The 22,732-nt window shown below is 67.7% G+C and overlaps 9 protein-coding genes across 9 annotated transcripts; 4 read left to right on the forward strand and 5 right to left on the reverse strand.

The window, feature by feature from the left end:
- The first annotated feature begins 310 nt into the window (after positions 1–310).
- Positions 311–5,009, forward strand: FA09DRAFT_329680 (hypothetical protein). Its single transcript, XM_025742276.1, has 12 exons — positions 311–945; positions 1,012–1,407; positions 1,459–2,068; positions 2,129–2,288; positions 2,341–3,664; positions 3,728–3,835; positions 3,890–3,966; positions 4,022–4,296; positions 4,353–4,463; positions 4,520–4,572; positions 4,632–4,693; positions 4,750–5,009. The coding sequence occupies exons 1-12, from the start codon at positions 376–378 to the stop codon at positions 4,907–4,909; spliced, it is 3,906 nt and encodes a 1,301-aa protein (XP_025598909.1). The 5' UTR covers positions 311–375; the 3' UTR covers positions 4,910–5,009.
- On the reverse strand, positions 4,979–6,365 carry FA09DRAFT_343194 (Metallo-dependent phosphatase; the record flags this gene model as incomplete). The annotated part of the gene is made up of 5 exons (XM_025744583.1): positions 4,979–5,182; positions 5,241–5,313; positions 5,367–5,863; positions 5,929–6,165; positions 6,312–6,365. The coding sequence occupies 5 exons, from the start codon at positions 6,363–6,365 to the stop codon at positions 5,033–5,035; spliced, it is 1,011 nt and encodes a 336-aa protein (XP_025598910.1). The 3' UTR covers positions 4,979–5,032.
- Positions 6,366–6,917: 552 nt separating this feature from the next.
- On the forward strand, positions 6,918–8,022 carry FA09DRAFT_329683 (hypothetical protein). Its single transcript, XM_025742277.1, has 5 exons — positions 6,918–7,143; positions 7,265–7,377; positions 7,482–7,618; positions 7,672–7,730; positions 7,796–8,022. The coding sequence occupies exons 1-5, from the start codon at positions 6,982–6,984 to the stop codon at positions 7,988–7,990; spliced, it is 666 nt and encodes a 221-aa protein (XP_025598911.1). The 5' UTR covers positions 6,918–6,981; the 3' UTR covers positions 7,991–8,022.
- A 39-nt stretch (positions 8,023–8,061) lies between these two features.
- On the reverse strand, positions 8,062–10,191 carry FA09DRAFT_329685 (FAD/NAD(P)-binding domain-containing protein). The gene is made up of 5 exons (XM_025742278.1): positions 9,929–10,191; positions 9,768–9,789; positions 9,313–9,711; positions 8,844–9,257; positions 8,062–8,789 (listed from the first exon to the last, which is right to left on the reverse strand). The coding sequence occupies exons 1-5, from the start codon at positions 10,099–10,101 to the stop codon at positions 8,136–8,138; spliced, it is 1,662 nt and encodes a 553-aa protein (XP_025598912.1). The 5' UTR covers positions 10,102–10,191; the 3' UTR covers positions 8,062–8,135.
- A 1,346-nt stretch (positions 10,192–11,537) lies between these two features.
- FA09DRAFT_360339 (hypothetical protein) lies at positions 11,538–13,421 on the reverse strand. The gene is made up of 2 exons (XM_025745218.1): positions 11,961–13,421; positions 11,538–11,906 (listed from the first exon to the last, which is right to left on the reverse strand). The coding sequence occupies exon 1, from the start codon at positions 13,316–13,318 to the stop codon at positions 11,996–11,998; it is 1,323 nt and encodes a 440-aa protein (XP_025598913.1). The 5' UTR covers positions 13,319–13,421; the 3' UTR covers positions 11,538–11,906; positions 11,961–11,995.
- Positions 13,422–13,802: 381 nt separating this feature from the next.
- On the reverse strand, positions 13,803–15,580 carry FA09DRAFT_360340 (hypothetical protein; the record flags this gene model as incomplete). Its single annotated transcript, XM_025745219.1, has 6 exons — positions 14,931–15,580; positions 14,722–14,826; positions 14,423–14,661; positions 14,114–14,363; positions 13,976–14,058; positions 13,803–13,910 (listed from the first exon to the last, which is right to left on the reverse strand). The coding sequence occupies exons 1-6, from the start codon at positions 15,505–15,507 to the stop codon at positions 13,803–13,805; spliced, it is 1,362 nt and encodes a 453-aa protein (XP_025598914.1). The 5' UTR covers positions 15,508–15,580.
- A 215-nt stretch (positions 15,581–15,795) lies between these two features.
- Positions 15,796–16,628, forward strand: FA09DRAFT_272004 (hypothetical protein). Its single transcript, XM_025739801.1, has one exon. The coding sequence runs from the start codon at positions 16,021–16,023 to the stop codon at positions 16,459–16,461; it is 441 nt and encodes a 146-aa protein (XP_025598915.1). The 5' UTR covers positions 15,796–16,020; the 3' UTR covers positions 16,462–16,628.
- On the forward strand, positions 16,484–17,857 carry FA09DRAFT_272063 (hypothetical protein). The gene is made up of 3 exons (XM_025739802.1): positions 16,484–17,207; positions 17,261–17,544; positions 17,600–17,857. The coding sequence occupies exons 1-3, from the start codon at positions 16,661–16,663 to the stop codon at positions 17,729–17,731; spliced, it is 963 nt and encodes a 320-aa protein (XP_025598916.1). The 5' UTR covers positions 16,484–16,660; the 3' UTR covers positions 17,732–17,857.
- Positions 17,762–20,846, reverse strand: FA09DRAFT_357602 (hypothetical protein; the record flags this gene model as incomplete). The annotated part of the gene is made up of 3 exons (XM_025744860.1): positions 17,762–19,416; positions 19,483–20,366; positions 20,429–20,846. 3 exons carry the CDS (start codon positions 20,844–20,846, stop codon positions 17,983–17,985), a joined length of 2,736 nt encoding a protein of 911 aa, XP_025598917.1. The 3' UTR covers positions 17,762–17,982.
- Between the last annotated feature and the right edge of the window lie 1,886 nt (positions 20,847–22,732).

Below are 22,732 nucleotides of genomic sequence, written 5' to 3' on the forward strand. Positions count from 1 at the left end.
TGGGTCGGCGTGGCGCGGCGGCGCGGCGGCGCTGGCGGCAGAGCCCTCGAATGGCGCGGGAAGCTCGAGCGAGCGGCGTTTCCGGCGGCGCGCTTGCGGCGGCAGCGGAGTCGTGTGACCTGGGCCTGCTCCCTCGACTGTTCATGCGCCTCAAGAGCAGGCAAGACGGAGGCAGGGCAGCGCTGCGACGGACCGAGCGGCGGCTGTTCCTCGCTGCGCCGGCGGCCGAGTCGTGCAGCCCGGCGGCAAGTGCGCAGAAGAGCAGCGGCACGCGGGAGCGTATCTCGTCCTGCTCGCCGTCGAAGGCCGGCTCCTCATCTCGCCCCCTCACCACCATCTGCGCAACACTCCCTCAGCGCGCCCTTGCTGCTCACCATGGACGGCACTCCCGTGGCGCGCTTCCGCTTCGCGCAGCCAGCGCCGAGCGACGTGGCCTCCGGCAGCAGCACTCAGGCTGCGGCCGCGCCCGGCCCGCCAGCAGCATCCGCGGTGCCGCCGGCCGCCAGCTCGGCCCAGGACAGCTGGCTGGACGAGAAGCACCACGCGCCGGGCGCGGTGCACGAGATCGACGTGCAGCGTGCCGCTGCGTCGGAGCACGAGGCGGCCACGCGCCACTCGTCGGCGGAGGCCAGCTCGCCGTCGTGCGAGAAGAGCCGCGATGCCCGCGTGGCCCTGCCGACGCTCGATGCGCAGCAGCACCGCGTGCCCTGGCACCAGAGCCTCTACCTTGCCGAAGACGACCTGCAGCTCGAGCTCGACTTCTTCTTCCGCCCGACGTGGCGCCGCGTGCTCTGGTGGCTCGCCTGCATCGCCAGTGCCGGCGTTGTGTTCCTCTGGCACTTCTACTCGCCGCGCTCGTGGGCGCGCTTCAACTGCGAGCACATAGACCTCACGGACGAAGGGCAGAAGCGCAGGACTGGGGGCAAGGTGTGGATCGGCATCAAGGTGAGTGCTTTGGCTGACTGACGGCCTACGTCTCGCGGTGTAATGCGCTGACCATGCTCTGCTCAGACGCGCCACGAGCCGGTGGCTCTAGTCGAGCCGCAGTATAGCACGCTGCCGACGCCTGTCTCCCGTAGCTGGATCTTTCCGACGTCTTTGCTCGTGCCCGCAGTCTCGGCCGCGGCCTTCGCCAGTGGCGAGGAGCGTCTTCCTGCTGACGACGCGCCGGCTTCGGATGCATCCATGGGCCACGTTACGCTGCTCAACTACCGCAGCACGTCGCTGCTGCTCACGCCGCGCGGCTTTGTGCCCATGGGCAGCTGGCGTGACCCGGAATGGAGCTCCCGCTCGGCAGTGGAGAGCGGTCTGACGGAGGAGCAGGCCAGCGGTGTGCGTGCCTTCATCTTCGGGCGCAACGAGGTGGAGGTCGAGATCAAGGGATGGGGCCGCCTCACGGTAGATGAGGTCAGTCCTGCCTCCGTACCGTTGCGCCTCTCTGCTCACATACTTTGCCAGGCCCTGCACCCCTTCTACATCTTCAGTCTCTGCTCGATTGCGCTGTGGTCGTACGACGAGTACCAGTGGTACGCGCTCGTCATCGGCATCATTTCGCTGGTCGGCATCGGCGCCTCGGTCATCACGACACGCCGCGCACTCGTCCGCCTGCAGGCGCAGTCTCGCTACGAATGTACAGTGCGCGTGCTGCGCAGCGCAGGCAGCGAGCCCGCGGAGCCCCGCTGGGTGGAGACGAGCAGTGTGGAGCTTGTGCCAGGCGACGTGATCGACCTCTCGGCCAGTGGCGCCAGCAAGCTCGACCTGCTGCCCTGCGACTGCGTCCTGCTCGAAGGCGAGATGATCGCAGGCGAGGCCATGCTGACCGGCGAGTCGGTGCCGGTCGTCAAGACGGCCTGTCCCAGCGCAGCCTTTAGTGATGTACTTGCAGCTGCCGAGCCGCTGGCCAAGCTCGACAAGCACGTCGCCTGGGGCGGCACCAAGCTGATCCGCTCGCGCCCGGGGCCCAGTGGCACGACCCGCGCGCTCGTTGTGCAGACTGGCTTCAACACCGCCAAGGGCTCCGTCGTGCGTCTCGTACTCTTTCCCAAGCCCCTGCAGCACCACTTCTACGGCGAGTCGCGCCGTCTGCACCCGGCGAGATGCGGCATAGCTAACACACCGTCCTGTGCAGGTGACGCCTTCAGGTTCATCGGCATTCTCTGCGTCGTTGCGGTGCTTGGCTTCGTTGGCTCGCTCGTGCGCTTCATCCAGCTCGGCGTGGACCGCACGGAGATTGCCCTGCGTGCCTTGGATCTCTTCACCATCACGATTCCGCCAGCGCTTCCTGCTGCGTGAGCTCTTTGGCATCACTGGGCCTGAGCTCCACTAACGCTCCTCTTACAGCATGAGCGTCTGCACCACCCTGGCTATCGCACGGCTGCGGCGCGCCGCGATCTTCTGCACCAGCCCGCAGCGTATCAACGTCGCAGGCAAGGTGTCGGTGTGCGTGTTCGACAAGACTGGCACGATCACCGAGGCTGGCCTCGACGTGCAGGGGGTGCGCAGCGTCGGACCCGACGGCAACTTCGCGAAGCTCTGCAGCACGATTGAGGAGCACGGACAGCTCAAGACGAGCGCCACTGGGGCCACGGACCTGACTGAGGCTCTCATGGTCGCGCACGATCTCAACATGCTTGATGGAGAGATGATCGGCGAGCCCATCGAGGTCACAATGTTCGCCTGGGCTGCCGGCGCCAAGGGCTTGCTGGACGACGAAGGGACCGAGGTCGACTTGCAGAGTCAGGGCCGCAGCCAAGGCACTGCGCTCGACAATGACGGCGTCGTGGCGCGCGTGCCTCTGGTCCACATGCCAGACGGCAGCAAGCGTGCCGTGGTGGCCAAGCATGACTTCGTCTCGGCCCTGCGCCGCATGACTGTCATCGTCAAGGCCGAGAACGAGAGCAGCGGACGCGCCTACACCAAGGGTGCCCCGGAAGCCGTGCTGCCGCTGTGCAATGCTGCGTCGCTGCCCAACGACTACGTGTCCACTCTCGACCACTACACGCACCGCGGCTTCCGCGTGCTTGCAATCGCCGGCAAAGAGCTGCCGTCGCTGAGCTGGGCCGACGCGCGCCGTATGGAGCGATCGTCCGTCGAGTCTGGCCTCACGTTCCTCGGCCTGATCATCTTCGAGAACAAGCTCAAGGCAGGCAGCCACGCTGCGCTTGACTCGCTGCACCAAGCAGGGATCCCGACCAAGATCTGCACGGGAGACAATCCCCTGACGGCCATTGCCGTCGCACGCGAAGCCGAAGTGATTCCCAACGGCGCACCCGTCTTTGCAGCGCGCATCTCGGGTGCAAGCGGAGAGGACGCTAAAGGTGCCGCGCAGGGCGAGCTCGAGTGGATCGATGTCAACTCCGAGCAAGATACGCTCGACCCCTACAGCCTCCGGCCCAGGTCAAAGGCCCTGCGTCTGGCCGACTGCGGCTTGGCTATGACGGGAGAGACATTCGCACATCTGTTGCAGCATGGTGCGCAGGAGACGATCGAGCGCGCCCTGGTGCATGCCCAGATCTTTGCGCGCTTCTCGCCAGAGCAGAAGCAGCAGCTGTGCGAGCAGCTCCAGGCATTGCAGTACACCGTCGCCTTCACTGGCGATGGTGCGAATGACTGCGGTGCCCTCCGTGCTGCTGACGTTGGCTTGTCGCTGTCGGAAGCAGAGGCGGTGAGTGTCCGGACAGGCGCAGGACACCCAGAAGAGACTCGTTCTGATCTCGCCGACCTTCAGTCCGTGGCAGCGCCCTTCACCTCTCGCGACGAGGACATCGAGTGCATCAGCCACCTCCTGCGCGAGGGGCGCAACTCGATCACTACGAGCTTCAATCTCTTCAGCTGGGTGAGCATTACGCATGCACACGCTCAGACACTGTACTCACGCATCCTGCCGTAGATGCTCATCTACTCGCTGAGCGAGTACTGGACCGTGCTGCTGCTCTACACTGTCGCCACCTCTCTTTCGAACGCAGAGTGCGTCAGGCCCACCCTAGGCGAAGCGCTCACCACGCTGACATGTGCTGCCCAGGTACCTGTACATCGACGTCTGCATTGTGCTCCCGATCGCCATCGGCATGGCGTCGAACCGCCCCGCCGATCGCCTGGCGCGCTCGGCGCCGCCGTCGCGCCTCATGTCGCGCCGCGTCGTGCTGTCCGTCCTGTCGCAGATGGTCCTGCTGCTGCTGGCTCAAGCAACGACGTACCTGCTCCTGCACAAGCAAGGCACGTACGAGTCACCGCTCCTCGACCCCGACAACCTCGAGCTGTCCTCGCAGGACAACACGGCGCTCTTCAAACAGTCGAGTGCGTGTCCGTGTGTCTCGAGCTTGCTGCTCGGCTGACTCTCTGCCGATGCACAGCCTTCACGTACATCATTGCTGCCATTTGCTGGAGCTACGGCCCACCGCACCGGAAGCCGATCTGGAACAACTTCATCCTCGCCGCGTCCATCGTCATCCTGACGGCCTTCAGTGAGATGCCCAGGCCACGCTGTCGTGGCCTCACATATCTCATGCTCCCGCCTCAGACATCGCATTCCTCTTCATCAACTCAGAGGGCGCCTTCTTCAACCTGTTCGGCGTCAGTCTGCGCCTGTCGTGCTCTGTCTCGACAGCTTGCTGACGCGCCTCTGTCCGCAGTACCATGTCCTCGAGCGCCCCTTCCTTGGCACTATCTTTGGCATCGTGCTCGTTCAGGGCAGGTGAGTCCGGGTGTCTGCCGCACATCGTGCTCGCTCTAACGCTGGTGTCCGGCCAGTCTCGCGTTCCTGTCCGAGGCCCTGCTCGTCGACAGAGCCGCACGCCTGCTCGAGCGCCCCGTGCGTGCGATACGCGCACGCGCACGGCAGTCCCGCGGCAAGCCCTTCGAGGGGGTCAAGACGCACCGCCGCGTGCGCGCCGCGATTGACAGCGAGTGACAGCTCGCCGGCTCATGACCCTCGCTCGCGCTCCTTTCGACGTCACCTGTCTCTGCTCACCGTGTCACCGTCTGCTGCAATCGCATTATCTATTACGCCGCGACGGTGAGGAGCCTGCAGCGCTCATTCGATGACGCGCTCAGTCTCGGCAATGATGCGTGGCAGGCGCCCCTTGTATAGCGCCTGCAGAACCTCCTTCTCACGCCAGCGGCCTTTGCCGAGGTGCTGCAGCTCTGTGTCGATGATCAGCGCAGACTGCTCGCCGCCGTAGGCCTGCAGCGCACGAGCGTCAGCCAGGCGTGGAAGCGCATGAACTGGCACGACGACTCACGCGCGAGATGCCCGTGTCGATGAGGAGCACGCTCGCGTCGCAGCGCACGACGAAGCCCGAGAAGTGAGGCGTGCTTACGAAGAGGTGTCAGCAGTGCGACTGCCGGCGACGCAGCCTGCTACGCACTGTCCCATGACGAGATGCTTCGCGCCCAGCAAGCGCGCAGCCTCTTCGGCGTGCCTGCAGACGAGCCGCTCCGAGTCTGTCGCATAGCCACGGTACCACAGCGGACCGTCCTCCGAGTACAGGCTCCGCTCTTCTGGCGTCGTCCCTGGTGGGAGGTACGTGCCGTCTTCGTTTTTGTACGCCTTGAGCAGCAAGCTGCGGCCGACGGCGTTGATGTGGGCTGTACCCCGTGCTGCCCACGCCGGTGTGATGCCGCCGTGCACAAAGTTTGCATGCGGCACCTGGTAGGACTCTGGTAGCTTCGCCCGAGCGACCTGCTCCGGCGGCAGCAGGGGCACCGTGTTTGTGATGCTGTAGTTGGCGAGCCAGGTCTGACCGATCCAGCCCTTCTCGGACATGGCTCGGCGACGGGCTTGGGCCCCACCAAAGGACGCGAGGTCGCCGGGTGTCACGAAGCGCCAGTCGTGCAGAGCGTTCATCATCTCGTGGTTGCCCACCTGCCATCGCGGCGAAGGGACCTCAGCCTAGCTGGCCGCATGCCGTTGCGCTTGGGGACACTCACGCAGTTGTGGACCTCGCCGCCGACCGCCTGCGCTTCGCTGCGCAGGCGGTCGAACATGCGGTAGAGGGCGATTGTGTCATCGCCGCGATCAACGATGTCGCCGGTGCTAGCGAGCACGGCCGAGCCGCCGCGCCAGTGCGCCTGCGCATCGATGAGCCCGGCCATGCGCAGGACATTGTGTGCGTGTGCGAGGTCGCCGTGCAGGTCTGCGACCGCCACCACCCTGCGGTGCAGTCGCTCATGGATCCCGCCAGAAAGCGCCGCGGGCGCGTGCCTAGACGTTGCAGGTGCGCGCAGGTACACGAAGCTGTGCCCGGCGGGTCATCAGCAAGCGCCTTGCGCTCTGCTCGAGAGGTGTGTCGCTCAAGTGCAACTCACCACACTCCCGTCAGCAGCACGGCCAGCAGCACCCGCAGGGGAAGAGTGGCAGCGGGCATAGCGAGTGACGTGCCCCTGGACGTGCGTGTGACTCAAATGTGCAGGCAAACAGGCCGCACCAGGAACGACGCTGGCTGGCGAGGCGGCAACGTGGCAGCTGAGGGACGCGTGTGTCGGAGAGCCCCTCGGCACCGCCCGTTGCTCTAAGCAATTGGACTGCGCAAGATGCTGGCGGTTGCGATGCGGTTGATCGGCAGCTGTCTTGCTTGCGTGTGTGCGGCGAGACGAAGCCCGGGCGGCGCTTGCGGAGAGGAGACGAGCGGCGAGAAGACAGGAGGAGGCTCGAGGCGGCGTCAGTGCTGGAGGCTGTGCTCCACATCGCGCGCGGCGCCGCCGGATTTAGCGCCCGACCCGGCCGACGCCATCTCGAGGGTGCAGCGCGCACGGGATCGGCATCGCCGCACAGGCGCGCAGCCTGCGTGGCGCACCATTCAGCACCAGCAGGCACGGCGCCGCGGAGGGCCGGTGCCGGGCAGCAAGCGCGGCAGCGGTGTCGCGCGAGGCGCGCGGCGCGCGCACGCCGTCATGCGGGGCGCCGCACGCCGCACTTCTTCCCGCGCACGACCACCACCACCGCCCGACCTCTCGCCCCGCCGTCCACGTCTCCTGCCCAGCATGTCGTCCGCAGACGTCGCCAGCTCGCCGAGCACATACGCCGGACACCTCTCCAACGGCGACGGCATGGCCGCGTCGCGCGCCTACCGCCCCACGCACCCCGAGCTCTTCGAGGTGCGCTTCGAGGAAGGCGCGTACAACTCGAGCCTCGTCGCGCTGCGGGTGAGTGGAGCGCCCTGGACCGCTCTGTCGGCAGCAGACCGCACGGCTGCCGCAGCTGCCACTGCTGCTGTGCCCTCGCGCCTCCTCAGGCGACTCTCCTCTGACGCCCCACGCGATGCAGAGCTTCAAGAAGGACGAGGTCATCGCAGCCATGACAGCGGCCACGCCAAGCTCGCAGATCCGCTACTCGACAGTGCAGGTCAGCGAGCAGAGCCACATCGAGCTAAACAGCGAGTGAGTCCGGGAGCATGCCAGGCCAGCTGTGCAGACCATCGCTGCGGGAAGGCGTGCACAACCTGCTTCCGGCCTCGCTGACCTTGCACGCCTCTGCTTCTCAGCCTGCTGTACTGCAACCACTCCTGCTCGCCATCAGTGCGCTTCGACGTTTCGACGCCCGCCTCCGAGGCATCGGGACGTGGAGCCTGGGCCGCGCGCGCGGAGCAAGACATTGCCAAGGGCGACGTGCTGACGTTCTGTGAGTCTCGAGCCTCCGCCTCTGCGCCTCTGGCCTGCTGACCTCCTCCACAGTCTACCCCTCGACCGAGTGGCACATGTCGCAGCCGTTCCAGTGCAACTGCGGCTCGTCGGTGCGTGCTTCTGCGGGTGTGCCCCATGCTCCGCGGCGCTGACTGACCGGTCTACGCGTGCTCAGCAATGTCTCGGCATGATCTCCGGCGCCCAGCACATCGATGCCAAGAAGCTCGCACGCTACTTCCTCAATGCGCACATTCTGCGCCTGAAGGAGGCGCAGCTGGTGCAGGCGGGCGACGCCGAGGGCGCTCGCATGCTCGTCGATGGGCGCAACGACGTCCTCGGACGCGCACAGCCCGACGAGCAGACGGCATGATGCCTCGCCGCATGCCTCGCCGCACGGCATAGGCGCACTGCGCAGCCGCAAGTGCGTCAAGTCAAGGGAAGGTCTAATACAATTGCATTGCTCGGACCTGTCTCTAGAAGGAGGCGATGGTCGCGATCGCCCAGCAGGAGCTGCTTCACAGCCACTTGCCCTGCACTTCTTCGACCCACCAGCGGCGCACCTCTCTCACCTCCTGCAGTCTTGGCGACTGCCTCAGTCCCGGCAGGACAAGGCCGGCAGGCACCGAGGCCAGCTCGACGAGCAGTGCGAAGACGATGATCGACGGAGCGATGGCGAGTGCGAGCCAAGGCGCGGCACGTCTCCGCAGTGCCTCGAAGGAGGCGATGAGCAGCCAAGCAAGAGTGCTGACGGCTGGCAGAGGGCGCTCGGCAGGCTGCGGCTTGAACGGCACGTTGGCGCCGAGCGCGCATGCAGCGCGCAGGCCAGAGCTGAATCCGTCTTCGTGGAAGCCGTACGCCGTCCAGGCACCCGCGTAGTGTGCGCCGTGCCGGCCCTGCAGCGTGCGCAGGCGCGCCTGTGCGGCGACCGAGTCGGGCGTGTAGAGCGGGTGCGTGTACTTGAAGCGCCCGCGCACGAGGTGCTCGCGCGGCTCGGCGCCGGGCGCAGGGTTGAGCGTGACGAGGACGTGGCCGTGCTTCTCCTCGGGCAGCGACTGCAGCAGGTTCATCCAGTACGTCAGCGTCACGCGGTCCTCGTCGGTCGAGCGCCGCGACTTAGACGTGGCGAGGAAGTTCCATGCGGACCATGCAATGCGGCGCACAGGCATGAGCTGGCGCACGGGCCGTCAGTGCTGCGCTGTAGAGGGCGAAACCGGCGCACTCACCTGCTCGTCGGCGTGCAGGACCGCCTCGTTCTCGCTGAACTTGAACTTTGCAAGCGCGGCAGAGGCGTCGGGATCGGAGGACTCATCGAGGAGAGCCAAGGCCGTGTCGGCGTGGCAGGCGAAGATGACGCGGTCGAAGTGCTCCGAGTGGTCGCCGACGTGGACGATCCACCTTTCGCCATCCCTGCGCACCTTGTGCACGTTGCCGGCGTCTCCCAGGCGCAGGGCGCCGTCGGGCAGCTTGGACACGACGCGGCGCACGTAGTTGTGCGAGCCGCCCGCGATGGTGAGCCACGTCGGTCGATCGAGCAGCTGCAGCAGGTGGTGGTTGTGCATGAAGCGCAGCAGGGTCAAGGCCGGGAAGGCAGAGAAGGCCAGGCCTGGCGGCGTGCTCCAGATCGACGCCGTCATCGGCTGCGAGTGAGGCGCGTGAGTCAATAGCCGCGCGATGTGCGCTGGCTCTACGCACGATGAGGTAGTTGTTGCGGAACGAGTCGCCGTAGCCCCGCTCGTCGAGCCAAGCGCCGATGCTCTGTCCGGCGCCGCCCGCCTTGGCATCGGCACGCTGCGCAGTGGCTCGCAGCGTGTCTAGGCTCTGGTAGTTGAAGCGGATGATGTCCCAGATCATGCGCCAGTGGCTTGGGTCCAGCAGGTTCGCCCCCTGTGCGAAGAGTGCCGCTGGGCTTGAGCCGGCCCACTCAAATGCGCCACGCTGCAGTGCTGCTGACCGGCCGCTGCCCTTCGTCGCGGATGGCAGAGGCGGGGCTGCCGTCAGAGGAAACGACCGCGAGACGGCAAAGGACATGTCGGAGGAGAGGATTGGAACCTCGAGGTGCTTAAGGAAGCGCAGAAAGTTCGGATACGTGACCTGCCGCAGCCGGGTGAGCGACACTCCATCGGCATGGCCGAGAGAGTCGGCCTCACCTCGTTGAACACGATGAAGCCTCTGAGAGAGGTTGATCAGCCTCGCTCCACTCACGCGTCGCCTGGGCACGCGGCAGCACCGGCCCGATGTGAGAGCTCCACCTCGCTCTCCCGCCGACGCCACAGTCTGGCGGCATGCACAGCCCCCATGTCGCACTCACGTGTCCACGTCGCATGCTGGCGCGCCAGAGGGAGGCTCGAAGCGCACCGTGTTGCTGTGTCCGCCCACGCGCGACGCAGACTCGAAGACCACGACATCGTGTGCGGAGTGCTCGTTCAGCGCCCACGCGGCGCCAATGCCCGTGACGCCAGAGCCGATGACGGCGACGCGCATGCTGAGAAGGACTGTCTCCGACGAGGCGGGATGAACGGCGGGCTGCGCAAGCGGGGGAGGAAAGGGAAGGTCGTGGCGAGACGGCGCAACCAGCCCAGTCACTTTCAGGTGGATCCTGGCCGCGCGTGTCAGCAGCCATCGAGTCCGTGCGCGCCGCGCGTCTCTCCGCGCGGCGCCTCGCAGCAACGTTCGAGAATATTCTTGTCTGCGGGCGTTGCTTCCAAAAACACCGCGGCGGCGCTCTCACGCCGCCCCCCTTATATGGCCGCTGCCGGCCCGTCGAGACGCGCTGTTCTTCCTGCTCCGGTCTGCACTGCATCTGAAGCCCCCTGATTCCGCCTGTTGCATCCGGACGTCACAACGTCTGCGAGCGCCCTCTCACGAGACCCGGAAGCGCAGCATGACCTCAGCGGCGCGCTCGAGAGGCCCTGACTGCAGTCATGCAGCAATCAGACCTTGTCTTAGGACTGTAGCTCTAGTGCTCTCTGCTTTGCAGTCTCGCCAGGTCACGGCTGCTTTGCCTGCTCTCGTCAGGGGCTGCCTCCGCCTAGACGCATCGAGCTCGCGCACTCAAGCGCTGCACCTCTCAATCTCAGACCGATGGCATTGCATGAGTTGCGACGCTGACGTCCGCACGAATAGAGCCTGTCGTCATCCTGTGTGCAGCGCATGTAGCTGGCGTCGCTGCGGGGGGTTGCAAAGGTTGTCTCGGTTCTTCACCTCGACTGTCACATCGGGAGCCTGCTCACGCACCTCTGATTCCGTGCAGCCACTGTGGCCATGTGCGTCTGTGGCAGATGGGCGCAGACTGAATGCAAGGCCGATGGATGCCCAGCTCAACGCATGCCAAACAGCTCGGCGTTCGCACTGGGGCGAGCTCGGCCTCCTGCCAAAACTGTCGCGCGGCGGCGCGGCCGAGACAAGAAATGAGCGGCGCAGCGGCCGCGCGAGCGCCGCGCATTATCTGCGCCGAGGCGAGCATGCGCTTTGTCGCGCATACTTTTCGCCATGGCAGAGCCTTGCACCCAGCAGCCGTCCAAAGCTACTGGCAGACTGGCTTTCTCGCCCCTGAGTGGGCCCCAAGAGCGAGCAAAGGCAGCAGGACCACCACAGGCACCGAGTCATTGCTCTGGCTGACATCTCGTCATGAGCTTGCGAACATGACCGCCAGCGCGCTCTGCGGCGGCTAGTCAGTCGACGGCGCACTGAGCGCAGAGCCAGCAGCCCTTTCTGGCGTCCGAGGCCAGATAGGCGTGAGCGGAATGGAATGATGGAGCACAGAGCCAGCTGAGGTCGATAAGACACGCGGCCAGTCCGGGGTCGCGCGGCGACAGCGCGGCGCAGCATACAGACGAGCAGAGAGTCACGGCGCGGACACATAGCCGCGACGGGCATCACACGGTGGGACGGTCAGAGCATGGACATTGACGACGGGAAGGGAACAAGGGAAGGATGGGGCTCAGCAGGCTCGACGCCCGACGGCTCCCGACTCATTACAAGTCGCGGGAGCGAATCTCGGGTGGTGGGGTGGTGGGAGGGAGGCGGCGGGATGGGGTGAGAACGTTCGAGGCGGAGGCTGACAGCTGAGCAGGCTTGGAGGGGTGGGATCGCGGACACTCGGGTCTTGCGCTGCACGTGCGGCGAAGGCACGCGGGGCGGAGACTCGAGGGCGCGAGGCGCAGCTGGCGCAGGTCGTCCGGGCAGAGGCGGAGACAGCGAGGCCGAGCTTGAGCGCGAGTGCGTGGCGCGACGCGGACGTCGGGCACGGAGCACAAGGGCCGGAGGCCGATGAGAGGTGGAGTGCGCTGGGAGCCAGAGTCAGAGACAGAGAGGAGAGAGTGGCGAGCGAGGCGACTCACGTTGTACGCTTGCAAACGGGTGGTGGACGGAAAGACTAGGTCTCCTCCATCATCTCGCCGGCCGTCGGATTGGCGTGGCCCTGCACGGCGCGGGAGACTGCTTCCTCGTCGACGGCCTCGCCCTTGCGCAGGTGAACGCTGCGGTAGTGACGCATGGCGTCGTGCTTGCGTGCGAAGTCCTTGCCGCACGCGCACGGGCAGACGAAGGGGCGCTCGCGCGCGTCGGCCGAGAGGTGCGTCGTCATGTGCGTGCGTGCGTTGTATGCACGCTCGAAGACCTTTGAGCAGACGGAGCAGGTGAAGCGACGGGCTGCGCCGGAGCCGCGGGTCGAGAGCAGCGGCTGCGACGAGCGACCGCCGACCGTGATGTCCTTGTGCGTCGTGTGAAGAGAAGATCGAGCCTTGCCCGAGGCGGGGGCGCGCTCGCCACCGATTGTCGTCACGGCAGCCGCCGCATCATCGCCGAGCGGAGAGTGCGCCGAAGAGGACAGCACGGACTGAGCGTCGAGCGTCGTCCAGCTCTGCGGAGCGGGCCAGTCGGTGACGGATGCCGACAGCGAGTCGGCCTTGGAGCTGCTGAACGAGGCAACCGAGGGCGAGCGCGACTGCGTCGCCGAGCGCAGGGTCGGGGACGGCGCACCGGCGGCGTAGGCCGAGAGGATGTCCTCGACGGTGTGCATGCTCACTTCGATGCCGGCCACTGCCAGGGCGCGCAGCAGTACGGCCGTATCGGCGCTCTCGTGCGTGCGCGCGTACTCGCGCACGAAGGCCGCTGCGAGGGACGCGATGGTGGAGTCCTGCGAGTTGGCCGGCGACGGCGAGCGCGGTGCAGTCGACGTGGGCGTCGGAGCAAGGAGCGACGAGGCGCTGCTGCTGCGGCTGACGCCACGCGATGCGACGGTGAGCAGAGCGTTGTGTCCGCGCGTCGAGAGGGTGGTGTCGAACGAGAAGTCCTGCGGCAGGCCGCACTGCGCGGAGAGCAGGCTCTGAACTTCGTGCGACAGCTCGCTCTGGCGGTCGGCAGGCGCGGCGGCAGATGCCTGCAGCGTGGCAGGGACGTCTGCGCCGGCGGCGCCGAACAGATCGACGCCGGCAAGCCAGGCGAAGTCGTCGGCCGCGGCGGCGTCAGAGCCCGGCAGCGTCGCGGTGCCGTTGGGCGAGCCGGGCGCGGCGTCGAAGTCGAAGAGGGCCGGCGAGCCAAAGTCGCGCGACGATGCCGGCGACGAGACGCTCGCGTCCCACGGCGAGTCGAACGGCGACGGGTGGCGTGTGAGCGCGGCGAGCGTGGGCGACGCCGATGTGGCCTTTGCGCTGTGCGGCAGCAGCGGCGGCGCGCCGTAGAGCGGGAGTGGGTCCATCAGGGTGTAGGTGCGGGGGTGCAGCGCGTGCGGCGGGATGGTAGGTGAGGTGGTGGTGTGACGCAGGGTCTGCTGCGGCGTGGGGCCAGGGATGAGCTCACCGTCGGCCGCGCCACGGCGCGAGTATGGACCCTCAGGCGCATCATCAGTCTAAACGACTGTCGCGCGTGCTGCGCAGCAGTCTGCTGCGCAACGCCGCGGCGGCGCGGTGGCTCGTGGCGCGGCACGCCGGCACGTCGTCAGTCGTCACCCGCGGCGCGGCGCGGCGGCCGAGGCCCGCTGCATCCTGCTGGTTGTTCCCACGCCGTCGAAGCGTGGCTGTGCTATCGTCTCGAAGGTGACCGAACGATGCTCCGCTTCCCTGCTCCTCTCTCGGATCCCGCGCCTGGCGGCTGCGCACACCGGTTCTGAAATCGCAGCGAGCATCCTTTCTTCCCTACTCAGGGTCGCTGCCAGACAGGCAGATGCGCGGGTACGTATGCATTCACGCCGGCGCCGGCTGGGCGGGCCCTGGCTGTGTGGCTCCGGCCTCAGCACTGCGCAGCTCGGCCTCGCGCCGTGTGCGCCCGGTCTGGCGGGCGTACACGTAGTCCTGGCCGCACACTCGTCAGCATGTGATGCACCAGCAGCATCCGAGACGTACTCCAGCCCACGCACCTGTCCGATGGCGCTCAGCGCGCCCTGCAGCACGTCGACGAGCGCCTGCTCCACCCACGCATTCTCCTCGAAGGGGATCTGCACTGCGCGTGCGCCCCGTGTCAGATCTGGACGGGCACAGACCACCGCAGCACTCACGCCAGGCGGCGGGCACGCTCTGCGACAGCGTCTCGTGTGTGCATGCGTGCGTCGGATCGTGCAGCATCACGATGAACGAGAACTGCTCGGCCGCTGCGCTGCTCGATGCTGTGGGCTCTGCGCCGAAGGGCAGCGGCGCAAGCACCGGCTGGATCCGCACAAAGACGGGACAGTGTGTGATGGGTAGCGCGACGCTCGAGCTTGAGGGTGCCGGCGCCTCATGGCCCTCGACGAGCTCGGCAATCGCAGCCTGCGCATGCGGAGTCAGCTGCTTGTCTGACGCATGGCACGGCCCACAGCAGTGCTCACCCTGGCGCGCTTCGCGGCAGCGTCCCAGCCGCGCACCGCATGGAAGGCCCGCTCCTCGTTCTCGCCCTCCAGCGCCACGACGCCGCCATCACTGCTGTGCCGCACCGCGCCCGGCGCGCGGTTCACGACGAGCTGCTGCTCGCTGCCGCCGCCGGACCGGGCCGCGACGTGCTGCGTCTCCATGACACGCTGCAGCACCTGGAAGACGACGTCGGAGATGCCGTCGTAGCCGACCATGTCTGCAAGGCGCGCGCTAGTTCAGCAGCCCGTCCGCAGGAGCTCAGCGCGGGACGACTGACCGTGGCTCAGTGCGACCTGGATCACCTCGTGTGCCGCGATGGGCGGCGCCACGGCGTTGATGATCTCCTCCAAACCGCGCCGCGACGCTGCGGTAAGATCGCCGCCTGGAGCAGCGCAACGTCAGTTCTTGCTTCTTGCGCGCGGCTTGGCCACAGCGGTGGTCCACCAGCAGCCGCTGCAGGGCCGCGTCGGGCGGGCAAGGGCTCACCGATCTTCTCCCAGTTGCCCTCCTGCACCAGGCCCTTGACGCCCTGGGCAATGCCCCAGCCCTTGGCGCCCAGGCCACGCGCCTGCTCCGGCGCGTGCTTCTCGAGCTTCTCCAGCTCTGCGCGGGCAGACTCGGCGAGCTTGGTGGCACTGGACCATGCACTGGCCCAGGGAGACCAGCTGCTGGATTGTGCCGGCGCAGCGGCGGCAGGCGGCGGCGGCGCTGGTTGAGACGCCAGAGGTGCGGGCGGCTGCGCGACCGAGCCGGCAGTTGCCGTCGGCGCGGCAGAGGCGCCGCTGGCGAGGGAGGATCTGAGCGGCGTGGTCTGGGCCGGCGACGCTGTGCGCGGCGCGGCGCTGCTTGCGGAGCGCGGCGTGGGCGCCCGCCGCTGCACGAGGTCGTCCATCTCGTCGAGCAGGCTCTGCGCATCCTTGCGCGCATCGCCGCCAGTGGCTGCCGGCGCAGCGGAGCCTGGCGCAGCAGCGGCGCTCGAGGGCGCGGGCGAGGAGGGCAGGCCGTCGAGCGAAGACAGCAGCGCCTCGACGCTGTCGGTCGCGGCTGCGCGGCGCGGCGGCATGGCGAATGGAGCTTGGACGAGGCGATACGCAGCTGCGGTCGGAGGTGTGGAGCGCGTGCCGGGCGTCGAGGGTGATGGAGAGAGGAGAGCATGCAGTCCGCGAGCCGCAGCGCCCGTGCGCGCGCGCGCGCGGCGAGCGTCGCCGAACGTGGGGACGGCACGCACACGCGGCGCCACGGCAGCCGTACCGCACGCTGCGCCGGCCGCGGCTGATCAGACGCGCGCCCCGCGCCGCGGCAGCGCGCGACGCGGCGCGGCGCGCCACAGCAGCACGCCGGCTGAATAGATGAACGCCTCGGGAGCGAGCCGTGCCGGCGCGGGAACAAGCAGCAGCAGAGACGCCGGCAGCCTCCATCGTCCGCACCACCACATCCAGTCCAAGGCGCTGCAGGCGCAGCTGGCACCCCGCACTACGTCCCGTCCGCGCTGGAGCCGCTGTCCGGCCCGCCCCAGCGCACGGTCGACGGCGCATCTACGCCGCGCTGCAGGACCGCACCTATCGCTGCCCCGGCCATGTCGGCGCAGCCTGGCGAGCTCGGCGCGTCAGTGCCAGGCGCACCAGCGTCGACGTCACGCGCCCGCTCGTTCTCCCTGCGCAGGCTCCGTGCTCGCTCCGCCACGGGATCACCCTCACGCGCCAGCGAGGCCGATCGGCCGCCCGTGCCGGGCCTATCTTCGCCGCACGGCACGGCCGCGGGCTCCGCCAGCAGCGGGCCCGCCGCGCCCTTGCCGCCTGCATTCCCGGCTGCCTGCGCCGAGCGCTATGCGGCGTGCTACTGCGAGGAGAACGTGTATCGCCTGTGCGCCGAGCTCAGCGTCGAGCTGGCACAGCGCAACGCAGCGGCCAGGGCCAGCGGCGATTCACAGCGCTGGGATGCTTGGGCCGTGGTCGTCAGCAGCATTGACCAGCGGGTGAGTCTGGCGCTTGATAGGTGGGACAGCACTGGTTGCTGATGCACATGCGCGGCCAGGCGATGCTCTGGCATCAGAGAGCCAGCTCGGACCCCTACGGGCGCGTCATGTGGGACTACCACGTCTTTCTTCTGGTCAGCTGCACGCGCCATCGAGCAGTGAGTAGGCCCGAGGGGTGCCGCAAGCGCAGGCTGACCCGCCGCAGAGTACTGCGCAGCAGGCTCACTCAGGAGAGGGGACCATGCTGCCGCCTGAGAAGGCCTCTTCGCCGCCTCTGCCGCGCAAGTCTCATCCCTCCTCGTTCTTCCGACGCTCCGTGCAGTCACCGCGCGCCTCTGGCGATGCGAGCGCCACTGCCAGCCCACCGGTGGCGCCCTCTACGGGGCCAGATGCTGCTGAAGCACCAGTGACCGAGTCGTTCTCCTGGGTGTACGACTACGACTCGACGCTGTCGGGGCCACAGGAGACGCCGCACGCCGTGCCCCTGGCGCATTACCTCCAAGAGACATTCCACCCCGAGCTGATGGACACGCCAGCAACGGCCGCAACGCTGCGACCGCTTCTCCGCGCTGTGCCAGCGTCTCTCTTCCTGCGCTTCTTTTCCAGCGATCGCAGCCACATGCGCGTGCGCGTGCGACAGGACAACGGCGAGGAGGTAGACGACTGGAGCATGCCCCCGCCGCCGTGGGACACTGTAGCTGGGCCAGATGCCAGGGCCGAGGGAGACCTGCACGGCCTCTGGAAGCACTACGTGGACATGCAGGCTCAGGGCGATGCAAGATACGGCAGTGAGTCTCAGCAGACGTGCGCATCCTCGCGCCTGCGCTGATACACCCGGCAGCGGTGTACAACCTCGCGGGCCTGGCACAGCACAGCTTCCTCCGGGCCCTGCGGCCCGGCAAGACGCTGCTCAACCTGTCTCGCACACCGGTTGCGTCGCCACCCAGCCAGGCACAGCACCTGCGCACACCAGGCACAGACGAAGCCTCGCCGGCCCTGCCCATCGGCGAGGTCTTGCAGAACAATGGCTTCTCTCCTGGCTCGGAGGGCAGTCCGAGGCAGTCTCCTGCGCTTGAGAACGGAGCTGCCGGCTCGGGCGGCGCCAGACGAGGCGGCCGCATCACCGTGAGTCCGCCAGTGGCTCGCTCATGTCACACACTGACCCCATCTACACGAACAGCATCCACTCTTTCCCGCCTATGCTGCTGCAGCGCTCGAGCATCGCGCGGGCCGCGCTCGAGGGTCCTACTTAGGGCTCGGCATAGCCACCTCGCCACCGCTCGCTCCAAGCGATGCCGCCGAGCACACGTAGCGGAGCCGCAGAGCAGCGCGCGCGGGCGCGTGCAGCCGAGCCATCTATCCCAGATCGACGATACCCGCCAGTCCGCTGTCAGGCAAGGAGGGCCGCTGTGTCTTGGCCCCCAGCTGCAATCTGGATCGATGACATTAGGGCACGTCGAGAAGCACATAAGCGGTCAGGCTACGACGCGAGCGATGCGTTGCCGCAACAGGGCACAGCGGATGTCATGTGGCGTGCGTCAGTTCAGCTCGGCCCTCGGAGAATCAACTGGCGGGCTCGGCGAGCGCACCGCCACCGCGCACTGACCCCGCTCCGGGCGATTGCAGCGATGCAGCTGTGAGGAGTGCCTCAATGCCACCACTCGATGCCGCGCCCGCGGAGTGCAGAGCGGCGAGCACACCTGGCGACTCCTTCTGCGTGCTGGCGGATCCGGCGGCGGGGATGGGTGTCTCGAGAGCTTGACTGTGGCTAGCAGCACGACGGCGTGCCGCAGCGCTACTTGGACGAGTCGTGCCGCCTGGCTGCTGTGGCGGGGACCCAGGGGCCGACGAGGGCGCTGGCGGAGCCGTGCGCTTCCGGCCAGAGTCAGCCCTGACGGCATACTCGCCGCCTTGAGCCGTTCGGCTAGCTTGCTCCTTCGCCGCAAGTCGAGCAGTGACCTTGTGCTTGAGGCGCGCCATGATCTCGAGGTGACTGGGCATGGGGCGCGGAGACTGGGCCGCGCCAAGGCCATCCGACTCGGCGAGCTCGTTGGTCTCCTCAGCCAAGCTGGAGCAGGTCTCTGGACTGGCGCACGGTCCTCCAGTGTGCCGCTCTCGTCCGCAGAGCCGCTCTTCGGCATGTTCGCCGTCGGGAGAACGTGGCCGCTTCGAGCCGGCGAGCGAATCGATGCTGTCGCGCCTTCGCTCCGAGGGAAAGCTGTCGGCCAGCGAAAGTGAACTCGCAGACAGCAGTTCCGGCGAGCGCATTATGTGCGACAAGTCGTCGCGCAGCGTTGGCGCAGCTGCGCGGATCTGTCTGTGAGGCAGACCGCGAATGGGAAGCTGCGCTGCCGACTGTTGGTAGAGATCTTGCGCATGTGAGACGCTGCGAGGGCGCAAAGCGAAGGAGTCTGGCCCGGCCATGCCATGGCCAGAGCCGCTCCCAGGCAAGGGCGGACGCGCCAGCGCATAGTCGTCCATGGACCGATGCGTGCGTGTGGGCGCCGAGGAGAAGCTGTGGCGCAGGCTCTGCTGAGCAGGCGGCGGAAGGCTGGGGAGCGGGCTCCGCATCGGGCTAGAGAAGTGCGTCTGCCTATGAGATGCGGCGCCAGTGAAAGCAGTTTGGCCCGCCGCTCCGGTGCCTGGGAGCGTCTCGGACTGTCGCTGAGAGAGCCTCCGTTGCTCGCTAGGCACGTCGGGCGGTGGCATCACTGCGCCACTGGGTGACGGTCTTGGCCAAAGCCTGGACCCAGCATACATGGCGTAATCTTGATGGGCATCTCGGTCGTCAAACGTCCGCGACGAAACCTCGTCGACGGGGAGTGCGGCGTACGGTGGCGGCGGCGAGGAGGAGAGTCGGAAGCGATGGCGCGGGCTGAGCGCCCCATCGTTCTGCCAGGCAGCTGCGTGCTGTCGCTGCTGCTGTAGCTCGATCTCCATGCGCAACGACTCGGCGCGCAGGTATTCTGTGCGATACAAGGCGAGCTGGGCGACACGCTGCAGAGGTGCGTCAGCAAACGAGGTGAAGCAGGACGAATCCTGCGACAACACACGGCCGCTCACCTGGTCTTCTGCTCGCATCGCCTCCAGCACGAGACGCAACGTGTCCCGGTCAAGCTTGGGACTTCCAGGAGGCGACCTCTGCGCAGGCTCGTCCGTGGGCTGTGATGCTGCGGTTCTTGCTGCGGCTGTGGCCGGCGGACCGGAGCGCTGCTCGTCTTCTTCACGCAGAGCGCCGCGCACGTCGCACGGGCGCAGTCGCAGGGCAGCAGCGACGCGCTCGATGGATGCTTCGGAGCGCTCGGTGGCGGATGTCCCAGATGGGGCGCCTGGCTCTGGAGGCGACACCAGCGGCGCCGAGCCGCGACTGCTGCACGAGAAGCTCAGGCTGGGCATGCGGCTGGCTGGAGAGTCGTTCTGTAGGCGGTCCTGCCTGCTCGAGCTCTGCTCGCCGATCTCATAGTGCGACGAAGAAGCGTGGAAGGGATACCCCGGCGAAGGCGAGGGTGAGAAGGCCGGCGCGTCTTGGTGGTAAGCCTGCTTCGGAGCGCTCTGCGAATACGTTGCGTAGCGCGGCTGGCTGTGCGTTTCCGGCTGCGACAGGTCCGTCGGTCGGACCATGCCGGATCCTGATGCAGCATTGCTGCCGGCATGGAAGCTGCGGCTGCCACGCGCAGCTGGTGGCTGGGAGAAGGAAGGTGCGCCGAGCGAGCGCAGCGCGGCGCGCGCCACCTGCTCTCGCGACGGCGTCTCGCGGAAATCTCCGCCCAGCTCGCCCTGGGCGGACGTCGGCTGTCGCATCGAAGGACGATACCGCAGCCGCCGTCGGTGCTCAGTAGGACAGTCGTACAGCGATGAGAAGGTGGCGAAAGAGGCGGCGGTGCGTGCGGGGCGTGTCGAAGTCGTGGTGCACCTCAGCGTGGCGAGACGAGGCGGCACGCGCAGAGCTTCGCACGGCGGTGTCAGGGGTGGTGATGGAGTGGTGGAGAGGGCGGGCTCTGGAGGTGACTCTCTAGTCCATGGCGGCGGCGTGGCGAGGTGATGGTCAAGGGGTGCACGTCGAGTCGGTGCCACTCTGGGGTCGGCCCGAGGCGCAACGGATCCGCGGACGTCCAGGGGCCAACGTGGGCGACGTCGACATCGGACTGGCAGAGCCGTAGCCGCGGCACAGGGCCCAGCACCAAGGGGGAGCGTGGCTGCGCTGCTGTTGCGTGCTTGGCTTGCGGCGGTGCCCTTGAGCGGCCCTGGGCTGCATCCGCGGCCCCTTGCCGCGGCGCCGTGCTCGGCAGCACGGCGGTACCGATGGGACCCTCGCCCATGTGCCGCTGCGGCTGCGTCTTGCTCTCTCGGCGGCCTGCTATCTCCGGCGTGGTCGCCGCGCCGTGACGGGGAGGCAAGAGGTGAGGGTGCGCATGAGTGCGCCTCATTGCTGCTAAGTCCGGCCGGTCGTGCCGAGGAAAGGCTCGGCGTGAGGTGCTTGACGCTTCCTGCTGGCTTCCACGGCACCAGCGCTGCGGCTGCCGCCCGTGCGCTTGTGCGGAGCGGCGCTGCCGGCGGCTCGAGCTAAGCTCGGCAGCTCTTCCATCTTGGCGGCCGCTGCTTCTGAGTGCGAGTGACAGCAGCCCATGGCTGTTCGGCCCTGCTCGGACGACGACGCACTGCGGCCCAGCGCGGCGGCGCGGTTGCGGCGTCCTCGGCGCGGCAGCCACCTGTTCTGCGTGGAGGCGTTCGCCACCAAGCCGCGTGTCGAGGTGGCGCGGCACCGGCATCCGAGGCGCTTCCCACGCATCTCCCCTCAAGTCGCCGTGGAGAAAGCATCCGGCGGAAGACCCGCGGCCTCGCCTGCATCTTTGCCCGGCCGGGGTGCCGACGTTCGGCGCTCTTGGCGCTCGACGCTCGGCACCCGCTCCCGAAATAGCGCACGGACGGCAGCGGCAGCGCCAGGGGCAGCGACGCAGAGGCTGCAAAGGCATTGCGCGGCGGCCTTTGCAGCGAAGGCGCACGCGGCGTCGCTGTACAGTATGCCGTCTTGGGCGACGGCAACGAGGGCCGCTACTCGCTGCTCAGCTCGATGATTTCGTCGCAAGAACTTCGCGGCGACGGGACACGTCCATGACCTCGGTCACCAGCTCGCTGGCGTCTACTGCCACCTGCGTCTCGAAGACCTCGCCGGAGAGGCGGGAGGCCGCGCAGGGTGCCGCCGCGTCCTCGATTTGGCAGACTGGCGTGAGGTGCGCGGTGCGTCCGTCGAGCAATCCGACGACCATGGACACAGCGCGCGAGAAACTGATGGGCAGGCGCGACGCAGACAGCTCACGCTCGCATGCGGTCTTGCACGGCGACATGGCTGGCGAGCGACAGCAGCAGCGTCCAGACGGCGGGCACGCGCAGCTCGCGTCGACATGCATGCACCCTGCCTTGCGCGACGTGGAACGGACGGCGCAGCACCTCGCGGTTGTGCTGGCACATGTGTCAAAGCGTTGAGAGAGAGCAGAACCTCCACACAGCACCCTCTGCAGCAGCTCGTCTCGGCGTGGAGTCGTGCAACTCACTCACCGAGGCCGAGGCAAATCGTGTCGGTCGCGCTCGCAGCGTCTGCCGGCGAAGCGTACGCAAGGCGTCGGCGGCGGATGGCGGCTCAGGCCGCCGGGCGTGCAGCGGGGGTCGAGTGCAGCAGATGCAGCAGCTCGAGCAGCGCCAGCGCCGTGAGCTGGTCTGCTGACCGGTCCGCGCACACGCGCTGCAGCCTGCCTGCGAGGCGGGTCACGGTGACGAGTTTCTCGTGCCCTACAGCACCGGGTCGACGAGATCAAGACGAGCATGGGGTGAGCAGCGCAGGCCGCCCGCGTCGTCGGTCCGAGGGGTCGGCAGCGCGCGGCTGGTGAGCAGCCGCTCTGGCGCGGGCGGTGGCGGCGGCGCGGCGGCGGCACTGGTAGGCGCGAGGTCTGCGGCCAGCACAAAGGGTGCCAGGCTGAGATGCATCGAGATGCGGAGCTCGAGGTCGCATGCTGGCGAGTCGCTAGCGGAGCAGGCCGTGATGCGGAGTGGAAGAGAGGTGCAAGGCGCACGCTGTGCGCCGTGCTCTCTCGCGCACGCGCCGCGCGGCGTAAAGTGCGCGGCGCGCGCCTGGACGTTCGCTCGTCGTTCTCTCCATCGCACGCAGTGGTTTTGCTCGGCTACGTCCGTGCCTCCCCATACGCCTGTAGCAGAACAAAGGCTGAGCATCGAGAGTCTTAGTGCGTTGCGCTGAACACGTGGTATCGACGCTCAAGCCGCGTAAGCGCACACGGCGAAGCAGGCTCGCAGCGAACCC

The sequence above is a fragment of the Tilletiopsis washingtonensis genome (genome assembly GCF_003144115.1).
Source record: "Tilletiopsis washingtonensis strain MCA 4186 unplaced genomic scaffold FA09scaffold_9, whole genome shotgun sequence".
In the NCBI taxonomy this organism is placed as follows: Eukaryota; Fungi; Basidiomycota; class Exobasidiomycetes; order Entylomatales; genus Tilletiopsis; species Tilletiopsis washingtonensis.

What these genes read in the sequence shown, in the direction of transcription:
- FA09DRAFT_329680 (XM_025742276.1), top strand. Translation starts at nt 376, where the DNA reads ATGGACGGCACTCCCGTGGCGCGCTTCCGCTTCGCGCAGCCAGCGCCG. An exon ending in GCTTCAATCTCTTCAGCTGG is followed by an intron (nt 3,836 to 3,889) that starts GTGAGCATTACG and finishes ATCCTGCCGTAG; the next exon opens with ATGCTCATCTACTCGCTGAG. An exon ending in CGTCATCCTGACGGCCTTCA is followed by an intron (nt 4,464 to 4,519) that starts GTGAGATGCCCA and finishes CTCCCGCCTCAG; the next exon opens with ACATCGCATTCCTCTTCATC.
- FA09DRAFT_329683 (XM_025742277.1), top strand. Translation starts at nt 6,982, where the DNA reads ATGTCGTCCGCAGACGTCGCCAGCTCGCCGAGCACATACGCCGGACAC. An exon ending in CGAGCCTCGTCGCGCTGCGG is followed by an intron (nt 7,144 to 7,264) that starts GTGAGTGGAGCG and finishes CACGCGATGCAG; the next exon opens with AGCTTCAAGAAGGACGAGGT. An exon ending in CACATCGAGCTAAACAGCGA is followed by an intron (nt 7,378 to 7,481) that starts GTGAGTCCGGGA and finishes TCTGCTTCTCAG; the next exon opens with CCTGCTGTACTGCAACCACT.
- FA09DRAFT_329685 (XM_025742278.1), bottom strand. Translation starts at nt 10,101, where the DNA reads ATGCGCGTCGCCGTCATCGGCTCTGGCGTCACGGGCATTGGCGCCGCG. An exon ending in TCCGCAACAACTACCTCATC is followed by an intron (nt 9,258 to 9,312) that starts GTGCGTAGAGCC and finishes CCTCACTCGCAG; the next exon opens with CCGATGACGGCGTCGATCTG. An exon ending in TCCTGCACGCCGACGAGCAG is followed by an intron (nt 8,790 to 8,843) that starts GTGAGTGCGCCG and finishes CCCGTGCGCCAG; the next exon opens with CTCATGCCTGTGCGCCGCAT.
- FA09DRAFT_360339 (XM_025745218.1), bottom strand. Translation starts at nt 13,318, where the DNA reads ATGGACCCACTCCCGCTCTACGGCGCGCCGCCGCTGCTGCCGCACAGC.
- FA09DRAFT_272004 (XM_025739801.1), top strand. Translation starts at nt 16,021, where the DNA reads ATGTCGGCGCAGCCTGGCGAGCTCGGCGCGTCAGTGCCAGGCGCACCA.
- FA09DRAFT_272063 (XM_025739802.1), top strand. Translation starts at nt 16,661, where the DNA reads ATGCTGCCGCCTGAGAAGGCCTCTTCGCCGCCTCTGCCGCGCAAGTCT. An exon ending in GGGCGATGCAAGATACGGCA is followed by an intron (nt 17,208 to 17,260) that starts GTGAGTCTCAGC and finishes TACACCCGGCAG; the next exon opens with CGGTGTACAACCTCGCGGGC. An exon ending in GACGAGGCGGCCGCATCACC is followed by an intron (nt 17,545 to 17,599) that starts GTGAGTCCGCCA and finishes CTACACGAACAG; the next exon opens with CATCCACTCTTTCCCGCCTA.